The sequence below is a fragment of the Toxotes jaculatrix genome, chromosome 3, assembly GCF_017976425.1.
Source record: "Toxotes jaculatrix isolate fToxJac2 chromosome 3, fToxJac2.pri, whole genome shotgun sequence".
Classification (NCBI taxonomy): domain Eukaryota; kingdom Metazoa; phylum Chordata; class Actinopteri; family Toxotidae; genus Toxotes; species Toxotes jaculatrix.
The window spans coordinates 15,759,143-15,773,665 of record NC_054396.1 but is presented as its reverse complement, the minus strand read 5'-3'; the positions used below and the strand labels follow the sequence as shown (position 1 = coordinate 15,773,665).

The 14,523-nt window shown below is 38.1% G+C and overlaps 1 protein-coding gene across 1 annotated transcript; it reads left to right on the top strand.

The window, feature by feature from the left end:
* The first annotated feature begins 334 nt into the window (after positions 1–334).
* Positions 335–14,414, top strand: LOC121179127 (S-adenosylhomocysteine hydrolase-like protein 1). Its single transcript, XM_041033775.1, has 17 exons — positions 335–810; positions 4,579–4,690; positions 4,949–5,092; positions 5,433–5,533; positions 5,817–5,919; positions 6,866–6,960; positions 7,100–7,206; positions 7,297–7,413; positions 8,248–8,311; positions 8,690–8,778; positions 9,122–9,192; positions 9,360–9,454; positions 9,571–9,669; positions 10,131–10,199; positions 10,664–10,742; positions 11,031–11,151; positions 11,432–14,414. The coding sequence occupies exons 1-17, from the start codon at positions 631–633 to the stop codon at positions 11,436–11,438; spliced, it is 1,653 nt and encodes a 550-aa protein (XP_040889709.1). The 5' UTR covers positions 335–630; the 3' UTR covers positions 11,439–14,414.
* The last annotated feature ends 109 nt before the right edge of the window (positions 14,415–14,523 follow it).

The following is a 14,523-nucleotide window of genomic DNA, read 5'->3' as shown; positions in this document are numbered from 1 at the left end:
GTGTACCTTACTTGCCAAAGCAGGACATTATGCAAATTAGTACCGACTGTATACTTCGTAGTATCGGTTTATGGTGTGGAATGGGCTAACATTTCCTGCTTTAATTACAATTAAACAATGTAAAATAAAAAATAAAATTGCATTTGTTTGGCTGCTTTCACATACTATAGTACTGCAGTGAAAATAAGCGTGTTCATTTTAGCTGAAGCCGAGAAATAATACACACGATCCCCTGTTATTGTTGTCAATTTTTTTTTGTCCCACGTACTTTGAACGCATCTCGATGAACTAGACGCCCCCCTTCAGTCTGTTAGTTGCCGCCCACAAAGTTACTCAGCCAGGTGACAGCTGAGCCAGCAGGGATACGCCACGGCTGTACTCTACGCAACATAACAGACCACATAACCACATTTGAAAGCGTTAAATCAAAGTAGACTACTCACAGTGCGATACTTAATCACTGCGTTTGTTTTCTGTTTTTACGGACACGTAATTTAAAAGCCTCTCTTCCTCTCGCTGTTGCAGAGAAGCCAGCTAGCAGCGGTTAGCTTCAGACGTTACTACCAGAGGAGGCTCAAGTCCACGGTTGTTGTATTTCTGTCCAGGTAAGGTCAGACAGCCACCGTCAGCATGTCGGAGCCGGCCGGGGAGGCGAAGTTGGAGGTGAAGCAGGCGAGCAAAGAGGTGAAAGAGAGCGAAAACGTAGCGGAGAAGTACTCAGCCATGACCGTGAGCAAGAATAGCGAAATGAACATGGGAGAGCTGTCGTCCGTCTTCAGCGCTGTGCCCACTCACAAACCAGTTAAAAAGGTAAGACTACAACCAACTCTCTGCATTCAGGTTTTTTTTAAAACTCGTCGTGGGACGGTGCACAGTCTGGCAAATGTATACAGTGTTTTAGTTTTACCAATGTTGTGCCTTGCATGGCTGCAAAATGTGTATGAGATCAACTGTAACCCAGGAAATCATGTTTACAATAGGTTATACTGAGTTTACAGCCCACTGCATAGGCCTAAGTAACTGACAGCCTTCAGTGCTTTGGTAAATAAAGAGGTTGTGCTATATTTTTTAAGCTAAAGAAATGTTTAGAAAATATTTTTTTTCTTAAGCTGAAGAAGTGTTAAATTCATTCTTAACATTTAGTAATTTATATTCAAAGAAAAATGCACCATATAGCTACACAAGCTCACACCAAGCTCATCTGCATTGTCTCTCAACCTTTCAGAGCTTAAACTTCACTTTAACGGCATCTTTAATTTTACGTATTTGAACTGAGCATTTGAACATTTTTTTTTATCAGAAGCTCCACTTCAACCGAGAACACTAGCTCAGTTTATCATTTACATTTGGATGATGTCAAATTATTTCAGCACTTCAGTTTTCACTGCTATGTTGACCTCTTTCAATATTTGTATTTCGACTGCCACATAGAAAAACAGTGGCAGTGATTGACATAACACAGAGAAACTAACATGGGCTGTCTCACAATCTGTGGTAAAGCCTATAGCTGTTGACCAAGTTTATGAACATTAATTGCTTAATTTCCTGAACAAATCCACCACAAGGAAACAATATTTGTTCATGTAAAATAAGGATGTTAACTGACACTGTCAAGGAACAAGGAAGAGTTGCACCTTGAATTCTTTGGGGCTTGTGAATGGAAAGTATTTGCACACCTCATTGAAGCTGATTTGGACAAAAGAATACCAGTTTTGGTCAAAACACACTCTCTAAGCTCTTTTTACTTTGTACAAACATATTGCTTAGGTGTGATCAGGAAATCTGTCAAATGCAAAGTCTCAACACTCTCAGCTCAAGATTTATTAGTCAGCCTGACAACCTTATTATAGACCAAATGTTTCACATCCTCATTCTCTTTCTGGGAGAGACTTAATATTACTGCAGTCACTAGCTTACATTATATGCAGCCTAAATATTATTTTACATTATTATTGCTTTTGGAATTAAATCAGCTGAACTCACTGTATTTTTGGGAAACGTTGACACAAGAAGTTGGTATCAATAGATGTATTCCAGTGACAAATAATGAAACAAATATCAGGCAATGGTAATACAGTTAATGTGATTCGCCTGTTATTTTGTTTGACCCTGTAACAGTAGAATATGTACAGGAACTTTTTCACGAACCTAGAATCCAAAAAAAACCAAAGGTTTGATCACTGATTAACATTTAGCTTCTCCACAGTGAACTCGGGGCGACTAATGAAGATATGCGCTAATTTGTGCTTGTGTTTGTATGACACAGCAAGTAAAATTACTGAATTTAGGTAAATGCTATTTTCATCTATCATGTGAGGTCAAAGGTAGCTCCAGCCTGTATATTGGCTGTAAGAAAGAGGACTCTGTGATCCAGGCTCAAAGCACAGAAGAGGGCATTCATTCTGTTTTCACAGAAATGTTTGGCTTATGTTTGGCTATTATGTTACAGATGTTCAGTTCAGTGGTTATGTCCTGTAGTTAATATTTAGGTATTGATGGTAAAGTTAAGTTGCAAGCTTACAAATGATTATACATGGGGATTAGGTCGGAGATCATGGATAAGTATGGGTTTGACGTTGCTGCTGTTCTAGGAAGATGGTTATGTAAACTTTTAGCTACTTTTATCAGCCATGGACCTTTAATATTATTTGCAGTAATCTCTTTGAGGGGCATTTAAAAACAGTAGTGCATAAGTAACAAATATTATAGGCAGGGGACAATATTGTAAAATAATCTTGAAAGAAAAACCAGATCTTTTAAAGTTATATTGTTTTAAGAGGTGCACATTCTCAAATCTATAGGGAGACTGTTCAGAGCATCATATAGGCTTTTGTCTGCTTCAACTTTATTCATCCTAAACATGATAAAAGTACGTAAAACTTATTGTAAAAATGTGTAAAACAATTGTTAAAACCCACCACTCCAGCCCACACAATATAATGTACACCAAGTAAAAGCATAACAGAAACCCTGGAGTCCTTCCAGCTTTCACATTTATCCCAGTCAGCAGTGCTTACAACAACATCACTATCATCACCTTGGCATTGGTTGTGGAGAAACACTTTGTTAATGCAGTGTGAGTAAATGCAATCTTTAACACAATTCTTAAATAACCAAATCTAAGGGAATCAAAACTTTAGCATCAGTCAGGCTTTGGGACCCTGCAACCCACATTGTCCTGTCCAAGGGGAAAATATGTGGTGTCTTGTCACCTTAATCTCAAGAAAACAGCTTCACATTGTTCTTTGTTGCCATGTTATTCCCACTGGTATGTAGAGGGTTTTCAGTGCCAGCCCTCAACCTAGAAACTAGAGACAAACCTGACTCTTATTCAGAGATGAAGAGAATGAGCCCGAGTGATATTAATGACGTCTCAATCACATTGTAGTCTGTAGGCTGACTTAATAAGGTCTAATCCATTCTCTCTATGCTCCGATTGTTTAAACCACCCTCATTTCTTGCTGCCAAAAAAAATCTCACTCGTCATGGTAAGGAAAATGTAAGCAAAAACATTTCAGAAAGTGCTGAGGTGTAGAGATCTGCCTGTCCTCTTCTTCATACCTGGACTCACTACCTTGCATGTGAGAAGATAAGGTTACAGCACCTAGAGGATTTTTCCCACTGTCTCATGTTGCCTCCATGTATGTCTACAGAATTCTTCCTGTTTTAACTACTGTGTTAGCAAGTTAACAAGTTAGATGAGGACGCATGAAGCTAGGGTACACACACTTAAAACACAAATTCCTTCCACTTACAGACACACACTGTATGTTTGCTTTACTGGAGTATGGGTTAACTACTCATTTGGATGCAGAGAAATAAAATATAAGCACGAGATGAAACTGGAGCAGAGGCAATAAAGCAAAGAAAGTAACAAAAGTATTCATTACATTACATCACTATACATCACTATGTTAAATTATAACACATTTCACAGGCAATTATTATTTTTAATGCCCAATTAAATGTGATTTAACAGAAACAGTACTGTTGCTGATTTCAATATTGTGAGAGTTGTGAGCATTTTTTATTATTTTATCTGTCAGGAAGTTTTCGGATTGCAGCAGCGATGGTAAACTGAGGGGATGTACACAGTCATTACACAATCATGAGTCAGATGGGGCCATCCAAACTGAAATTTGGCTGGGGCAGCTTAATTTTGGAACATCAAGTCTTGATGGAGCAATGGGTGTTGGGCTGCAGCCCGGTGTCCATTTTTGGCAATACAACAAAATAAGCTTACTAGTTTGAGTGGGATTATCATGTTGTGTGTTTTTAGTAGCAAAGAATTTCATTTTCTTCACTCCATCCAAAGCCAGTCAAGTCTAAAACCATGTAAATAAGACCTCAAGCAAAACAAAAACAGCCCAATTCCAATTTTCCAATAAATCAAGGTGCTCTTTCATTTAAACTCTTCACAGTATGCAACCTCCAGCTGAACCATAATGTGAGCTTTTGAATTGCTTATGGCTTTACATTTTATGGTTAGGTCTGTATCCATTTAAAATGAGTTAAGTTTAACCTCTGTATGAAAGAACTGAATTTAAAGTGTTGAACAAGACTTTTTGTTTCTTTTAGCAAATTCAGTTTGTGGAGGACAAGCAGGAGTTCAGCAGGTTCCCCACCAAGACAGGCCGTCGCTCCTTGTCTCGCTCCATCTCTCAGTCATCCACAGACAGCTACAGCTCTGGTAAGAAGGAGAGACCACTTGATATATGCCAATATACTTTGTTTGTTTTAACTTTGGTGTCCTTAAAAACTTTTGTAGTTGAGTAATGTTTATTTTTCTAGTCCTCATCACATTTCAGTTCCTCAAAAACTTAGCGAGCCTTGAACAAAATGAACACTGCAGTGCACTTGCAAGTGCTGATTTATTGCTGCGCCATCTGTTCACTCATTGGTGTCTTTAATTTGGTGAGTTCTTTGAAAAACCTTGTTTCCTTTACAGCTGCGTCCTACACGGATAGCTCTGATGATGAGACTTCACCACGGGACAAAACACAGGTCAACTCCAAGGGCAGCAGTGACTTCTGTGTCAAGAACATCAAACAGGCTGAATTCGGCAGACGTGAGATTGAGATTGCAGAGCAAGGTAAGACACAGAGAAGATGCAGTTGCCTCGCTGTTTCACTTGAATGCTGTCAAATAAATCTAAAAGATATCCATCATCCTTTGTTATACTTGAGACCTAACATGTATGAAACATATCATTTAGAAAAATGAATAATGTGAAATACAGTTCTGATAAAGAAAAGGAAAATAGACTGATATTTTATAAGAGTGCTTTCATCTAGCTATGTTTTAGAAATGTGGTCATCTGTCTATTTGATTTCAATCTGTAATACTGCCTGGAGCAAAGCACTGAATTTCTTTTGCATCATCTGTGTTGCTGTCTTTCACACTCATCCCTTTTTATGTTCTCTTGTTTTCAGATATGTCAGCGCTGATCTCACTCAGGAAGAGGGCACAGAGTGAGAAACCGTTGGCAGGTGCCAAAATTGTGGGCTGCACTCACATCACTGCCCAGACTGCAGTAAGATTTCTCTGAGACTTTGAGCTTCAGCATCCAAGCAATGGCTGCAGTGCGATAGTGCCTCTTAATCAGGATAGGATTTTAGGTCAAGTTTAATCACAGTTTCTGCGCTGCTTACTTCATCGACAACACAGTTATTTGTTTTATCTGAGTCATTTTACCTGGTCCATTTTTGCATTCTGTGTTATTTAATAATAAAATTCACAAATAATCGATAGGTAGTATCTTTGATGAGTGAGTAGCTTGTTTCCTCTTCATCTGCTGCTAAACTTTGTGTTTTCAGGTGCTGATAGAGACTCTGGTGGCTCTTGGGGCTCAGTGCCGCTGGACTGCCTGTAACATTTACTCTACACAGAATGAAGTGGCTGCTGCCTTGTCAGAGACAGGTAAGTGGTAGAGACAGTAAAGGAAGGATTTAGTTTTGGTGCTCAAACACCATTACTCATTTTACCTGTTGTCCCGTACATACATAGGTTCATAGCAGACCATGTTATTAGTATGAGGTGTTTTCTTACAAGTATAGATGTACTTTGCCACATGAGCATCTTGCTTCTTTTAGAACCAGGGATACTGTTTGGAAATGTTTAATAAACTCTTGAAAAATCAGCCCCGCAGAGAAAATGGGAACACATAAGATGTGCTTTTTAGTGAAAGAACAGAACTACGTGAGCCTTTTATCTGTGGTTGCTATGTGATGGTTTGAGTATGCTCTTCAGATAAATTTCCACAGTAGACCTTTCGTGATCTGACAAGCTGAGGGGGTTACTACAGATTTAGGAGTCACTCAGTGGAGATCATGTACTTTTGAGGGGGCTGGGTTTGTGTCTACTGTTGAGTGAAGTTATTGCTGTGCATAGTCTACTGCATACTTTTCTAAGGGGAAGTTATTACACATTTTAATTAAACTCTAGGGAACTTAGAAATTGCCAGTGCCAGTGATCAGTTCTCCAACTTGCTCTTACACCCAATAATTATTCCTATAATGTTATGATTCCTATAATCTCTCAGGAGCTGTACTAAATGATATTTTCACAAATATGTATTGTAATTACTATATTGCTTAGAATTCTGATTGGTCAGGGCTTTTTTTAAATAGTAAACTGCGATGTTGTCAGTAACTTTGCCCTCATTCACTGTCGTACATGAAGCTTCAAGTGTTTCATTAATGGCAGCATAGAGACTCTAATGTAGCCTCTCCAATTTCTGTTTTGAAAGAAAAGGAACGGGTTGGTGCCATTTTCATCAGTCTAGACTGAACAACCAGGATGGTAAACAAATGCTTTATTGTTGATGAAAGATTTCTAAAGATATTACCCATCTGTTATGTCTCAGGTGTGGCTGTGTTTGCCTGGAAGGGGGAATCTGAGGATGATTTTTGGTGGTGTATTGACCGCTGTGTCAACACTGAGGGCTGGCAGCCCAACATGGTATGTGGAAAACTGGCTGCGTGCCCTAAAAGAGATGATCAGTGACAGGCTTTTTGATTTACATTATGCTCTGTCAGTACTTTCTCTTTACACCCATGTTCATAAAGTAAAATCTGAACTTTTTCCTCTTATCTTTTAGATCCTTGATGATGGAGGAGACTTGACACATTGGATGTACAAGAAATACCCTAATGTATTCAAGAAGATCAGGGGCATTGTAGAGGAGAGTGTCACTGGGGTTCACAGGTAATTTATTGCATAATAGAAATGCTCTCCCTTTAAATATTTAATTATGCACAAACATGAAGTGAAACATTTCTTCCTTCTTTTTTCTAGGTTGTATCAGCTGTCCAAAGCTGGAAAACTGTGTGTGCCTGCGATGAACGTCAACGACTCTGTGACAAAGCAGAAGTTTGACAACCTGTACTGCTGCAGAGAGTCAATCCTGGACGGGTGAGTAAGTTTGTGTGTGAGGTATTTGATTGTTGGAAGGTTCAGCAGCAATAAAATTCTACACTAGAACAGTTTGTTTATTGGACAGCTGTTCAGTGACTTGAAAGGTTAGAAAGGAATATAACACTCAACTGAGGCACGTCCAGCCTGGAGTTTAATACACTCAGAAACTGCTGACATGAGGGTCACAGTTTAAAAGTAGGGGGTGGACAGGCTCAGGAAACACTGCTATCATCACAGTGCACCCGGTCCGTAAAGATCGAGTTAACGCTTTTTAAAAAGCTGCTGCCTGTGTAACACTCCTCTGTGGTGCAAATTCTGTGGACTCTGCTAAACGCTCAGTCAAACAGTCTGAGAACAAACATGTTATATTTATTACCCTGCTGTTAATTATCACCAAGGCAGCGTATGAATAGTGTTGCACTCTTTAACAGTGTCTCCACAGCTCTGCATTGGGTCACTGCTTTCTACAGTCCCCTCTCATAATTTATTGCTGCGTCTTCTGATTAATTATCTGCAAGGTACACTGATGTCTTGTAAAAGGTGTTCCATTATGAGTTATGACACTAACTGTCAGCATCATCTGGCCTTTGTATTTATTGAACTGGGATATTTAAAGAAACAGATAATCTGTTTTGTAGAGAGTGAAACATTTTAATCCACAGACTTGTCATATTATCCAGAACTGTAGAAAGTAATGCTGTACGAACAGTGCCAAATAACATTTTACTGCTCTATGATATAAAGCTGCCAGATTTTGGAGGTGGACACATACAAAGTGGCCATTTTTCACTTAAGCAAAATGTGCTGATTTTATGTCTCAAACCTCTCTAGCTTGAAGAGAACCACAGATGTCATGTTCGGAGGCAAACAGGTGGTAGTATGTGGGTACGGAGAGGTGAGACACTGCTTTTAACATTAATATGCCAAACTAATGTTAATCATATAGCTGTGAAAACATTCACGATGATACATAGCAATGCTAACAACTCACAGAATGCCGACCATGGGCTCATAACATAGATAACTGTCACCACATTTCATTGGACAAGATAACTTTGTCTGACTGTTGAATCTAGATGGCGTTAAAGAATCCACCTTTGCACCTCATTCTTTAATATGCTCATGTCATGTTCAATATACCAGAGCCTTGATGTTTTTTTTTAAAATTACAATGGTTTGTGTTTAAATACTGATATGAGTCATTTCTTTAGTGATGTTAATATGTGAATATGTGACTTTGCTAGTCAAACAGTACATTATTTTGTCTTTGCAGGTTGGAAAAGGTTGTTGTGCTGCTCTGAAAGCTCTGGGAGCCATCGTCTATGTTACGGAGATTGATCCCATCTGTGCCCTGCAGGCCTGGTGAGGAAAACAAGAACTGGGATGATCTAGATGCTGAATGTGTTGGCATATACAGAATGAATATGTCAGACAGCAGCAGGGAAAACAACACAGTACAGCTCAAGATAGCCAGAAACCAATTAAAATTAATTATAAATCAAATTATAATGATAAATAAATTGTTAATTATCTAACAAACATTGTTATGTAACTAAGTACAGCTTGATCTCAACTGCTCTGTTGTAACACAAGGGAGCCCATTGGATTTAGTTGCTTGTCAATAAATAATAGATACTTTCCTGTTTGCCACTGTCCTCACTGAGGCTGAATGTTGAACCTTCTTCTTTCACTTGTGTGTGAGCAGCATGGATGGATTCAGGGTGGTCAAGCTGAATGAGGTCATACGCCAGGTCGACGTCATCATCACGTGCACTGGTAACTTTACTGAAAGCCATGGTGGTGTAACTTCTCATTGGCATACACATACTTGTATACAGTAGTTCACTAAAGTCCCTTTGCACTGTTCCTGAGGACTCTGTGCTTATTAAGTCCCATGTGGTAGATGATATACACCGACTGAAGGTCAATGATTGTGTGTGTAGGGAACAAGAATGTGGTGACCAGAGACCAGCTGGACCGAATGAAAAATGGCTCCATTGTCTGCAACATGGGGCACTCCAATACTGAGATTGATGTGGTAAGTAAGTGTTAACGATGGAAGAATTCCAAGTTAAATCTATCCTCCAGAAAAAACACATTGTGTTAAGCTATTATAAAGAATGTGAGGGTGACTGATACTCTTGGCTCTTCTAGGCAAGCCTTCGGACCCCTGAGCTGACCTGGGAGAGAGTGCGCTCTCAGGTGGACCATGTCATCTGGCCTGATGGCAAGAGAGTTATACTTCTAGCTGAGGTGACTAGGTCTATGTGCCTTGTAATCAAATGCACTGTATACAGGTGTTGTGTGTGTCTCAGGTTTTTAGTTTCCTTATTAATAATCTGTCTTAATCTCATTTGTGGAAAACAAACTGATATTAGTTTACTTGAGTTGCTTGTTATTTATTTTTTATAACTGTACCACATTTACTTCCTTTGATCAGTTACATGATGTTTAGTAAAAACTGTTAATTTGTAGCAAATGTTCTTAACTCAAACCAAACAACCCACCTATAACGCCCCCTACAGACCACTCAAGTGTCTAACACTAAATGAGTGACTAGTCTCAATTTGTGGCTTGTGGAAAACACAGCAACTTCTTGATATGCAAGGTTTCATTAGGTTGGAAAAGTGATACTTACACACAACTGCATGTGCTAAAAATGGTAATTGAGTTTTGTTTTTTTAATGTTTTTGATGACCTTTTTCCTTCAATAGGGACGTCTCCTCAACCTCAGCTGCTCCACTGTCCCTACCTTTGTCTTGTCCATCACAGCCACCACTCAGGTAATTGTTGACACGTGTTGATGACAGCTAATGACACAGAGTAGTTATTACTGAAGTCCACTGCAGATGGCAGAGTTCATGGTGCTCACCATGTGCTTTTCCCTTTGCTGTAATTATCTGCCCATGCTGCCAGACAAGCTCAAGCTCTGACCTGGAAATGTCAACAGTAATAATAACACACAACACAGTAATAATAACACACAACACAGTAATAATAACACACAAGAGAGCAACAGAATGTGTGAGCTGAGCCTGTTTCTATAATGTAAAAGAGATTTCTGGATGTAGAGTACATAATGGCATGCCATTTTATACAGTACACTTGCAGCTAAATGCTTCTTCTGTTCATAGATATGCTATCATTGCGCTCTAATCAGAGCTTAATAGTTGCATTTATTGCTCCTCATTAAATTCATAATGTGCATACATTTCCAACAGTGTTATTAATGCGTGTTTGTTTTCAGGCTCTCGCCCTTATCGAGTTGTACAATGCTCCTGAGGGACGATACAAGCAGGATGTTTACTTGCTTCCCAAGAAGATGGGTGAGGATATTGATAGTTAACCATGACCCTTAGTATTTAAGTATTCAGTCCAATGAGTAACATTACTCATGTCTGGGTTGTAGTGCAGAAGTGTGTTAATTTAGTTTCTTCCTCTGTCTGCCTTGCATGTTAGTTTTGAGATTACAAGTTTAAGACATTGGATAAGGTGGAAATTGAAAAATCTCCTTCTCTTACTCATGCCCTCTGGTGATGGTGGTGCTGTAACTGATGTTCGAAGTCCGTTGTGTATACATCTCTTTCTTACGAAATCATATCTGTGTATTTCAGATGAATATGTTGCAAGTCTCCATCTGGCTACTTTTGACGCCCACCTGACAGAGCTTACAGATGAGCAGGCAAAATACCTGGGCCTCAACAAGAACGGTCCTTTTAAACCCAACTACTACAGGTACATTTTACAAAATAATGAAAAGGTTATTTGTGCCCAGATTGATATCTTAATGTTGCTTATTTTACCAGACCAACAATCATAAAACAGGAACAATTTCATACAGAAAAAGCAACCACATCCTCATATTTGAGTAACTGAAATAAACAGTTGTTTGGTATTTTGTATTGGGTCACTATTTTGTATTAATATGTAAAAAAAAAAAAAAGAAAAAGAAAAATTGTTGTAATATTTTCTTAGTAAGGCTTCTCTCAACTAAACCTGTTTCTGATGTCCACAGGTATTAATCTGCAAGAGAACCACCACCAGCACACCTGAATATGGAGGGTACCTGATATTACCTAACCCTAAGACAAACAAAAGATTTATGTATATTGTATTTTATACTCTCCACAGGATGCACAGCTTATATTTAGTTGTATTTTACTGACCACAGCAAATTTTTTGCTTTACTAGCTGCTTCCTATGATGGATATGGCACCCATTTGGCTATGAAAGGTCTGTGTAACTACAGCACTTACATTTGCTGTTTATTTTGGTAGATCTGTTTCCATACCTGCTGGTTCCTGGATTATATAAATTTCTGATAGATATTGAATTATGTATCAATATATTGTGCCAAATGACTGTGAGAGGGAAGGGTTATACTTATAAAATGTTAATAATTAGTTGTGAAATCAGTTCAACATTAAGTTACAAACACTGTATTATATTCCTCCATGTTATGCTAAAGGGTCACTTGCAAAACTCACAAAGCTTTTTAGCCACTTTTAGCTCGTTTGTCAACATTTGGCTGTCAGAAACTGTTGGCAGCCATTTCCAGAAATACGCTTAGACAAGCCTTGTCGAGCACAAAACAACAAAGAGCAGATGTTAAACTCTGGCTCCTGAAGAATGTCAAATGTTTTATTCTTTTCCTGAGTTGTTGGACCAAGTCAGAGCTAAAAGGCCAGTGAATATTGGGTTTAAATTTGTCAGGTGGACAGGAATTTGACTATTTAGATGCCGCTGTGTTGTGTGCTGGGTGTTGAAGAACACAATTGTTTGCTTACAAATGAGCCATAACAACTTGATAAGCTGATTGTAAATCAGTGCTGTGTATCTGTGAGTTTATTTTGCAGTCTTTCTATGCCAGAGTGGTTAAAAAAAAATCGCTCAATGCAGCTTTAAAGTTTTCGTTCTGTTTGATGTGACAGCACTCGCCTGATACATTCCATTCACATGATACAAAAGAAACGTCCTGACCTCTGTAGTACCATCACCATTACTGCTAAGATTCAGCCTATATGGACAAATAGGAACTTTAGTACTTTTTGACTATAGCAAAAAGATAAAGAGAGCTTGGCATTTATTTTCTTGAGAAGATGTGTCCTTTTTTTGAGGTTTTGGTGTCTGGTAAGAATAGTATCTTCACCTCAGGGCATTCAGATATCTCAAATTACCTGTAAATATATTTTTACCACATCTGCGCTGTCTGACCTTAGGATCCATGTCTAATCTCACTGTCATTCTCATAAAATTACTATTTACAGTACAGGTGTAAAATGAATTTAGATATTTTGATACTCTGTTGAGTTTACCTGGCTAGAGTAAATTGATTATTGCAGCTATGTATTCTGTGTATTCTGTCTAATGAATGTTTAGCAGTGTTACATACATAATGTTTACACTGTACATGCGACAGTGTGTGATGAGCCAGTCATAATAATGGTATTTGTCAAACATTGAGTTTGCACAGGACTCTGATCTTGTGTTAACTAAGAGATGTCTGTTTTTCTACTGAACATTTTAACAACAGAAAAGTAAACTAAAATCCTCAAATGCTCTGGGCCTAGACATGGATAAGCTTTGTTGTCAACACATTTGCCTACTAGATATAATGTATGTGTTAACTTTACCTCTGTGTCATCTTGCTCTGTTGCACCACTATTATAACTATTCTAATAACAGAATGTTTAGTTTTGTTTCCTGAAATGTGTCATCATTTAAAAGGCTTAAGCACTGTTTAGTGAGGCTTGTTAAATGCACAAACTCTATATAGTATATCACATTTACTTCATACTATATTCACATGTAAGATTTTTAAATTAGTGGCCACATTCAGAAACTTAGGTGAGTGGTTTTTTTGTTTTTAAATTTAAATTATATAGTGTGCAGGTAGTTGTCCTTGCTTAACTTGAACCTCTTCAACATAATTCAACATGCTGTATTTTATGCTGGTGGCCTCTGGGCCAATTTTACTCCACAGTACAGTATTACTATCTTTGTTAAGGGTTCAGCACCTTGTTAAGGCGTTGCTCCATGTTCACTGTCTGTTATCTTCATTATCCTTCAAAAGACTTAAACTTCGTCCACAGTTACAGGTAATTCCTGTATTTAATTTGTGTAGTAATTTTATTTTTCCTCTTTGAGTTGATTTTTTTCAATTCCTGCCATTTATTGAATATTAGCCTGTGTGCTATTATGAAGTGCTGTCATATTTGCACTAGCAGCTTTAAGGGAATTAGAGCCAAGTACATTCAGTGAGGACATCATTGTCAGCAAGATGAGCGCTGTAACCATGGTTACTGGTCAGTTGACAGTGCCTTGTGACTCACTCAGTAATTTATATTCACATGTACAACTGTGTTTTTCCCCAAATATGGTAATGCCCAACATGGTGTTGTTCTGCAATATACAGTCATAGCTATGCAGCAAAAAAATACTCAGTTCAGTCAAAAGTATTTTACTTCTGCAATGGAGAGTTATTAAACAAGTGTTTCACATTACTCAAATATGCATAACTGTAAGATCACTAACAGTTTTAGACATGAGTAGGCAACATTTCACATTAAGATGTTCTCATGTACTTTTTGAACTGATTTTAATATTTTTCATCCCAGTTTTATTTCTTTCAACAGTCATACATTGCAATTACTTGCAGTGGTCCTTTTGTAATAGCACATGCCTTTTATATATTCCTTTTGCTTTAACCAATAATAGCGGTCACTTTACTCTAGTTTTAACTCTATTACAGAGACAAATGAATGTGTTATTTCTCGAGCAGTCAAACTGAGGTGAAAAGCATACCACTGTGATTGGACAGTTGTTCACTGTTGCTGGTTTGAAGTTTTTCAATTGTGGAGAATGATACATGAGCTATAAAGTAGGCCTATATTTTCAACATTGTTTCTGTAGTTTGAAGAACACAGTTTCAGTAGTATACACCCTGTTAAATTTCTGTGCACAATTCCCTTTAATAAACTGCTGTTTAGATTTGAAAATGGCTCAGATACTTCCTTTCACTGACATGATAAAGCCTTACCTGCTGTATCTAGTTATGTGTTGCTGGTAGTCTACATGTCACAAGTTCAGGTAAGTGTTAGATAAAGG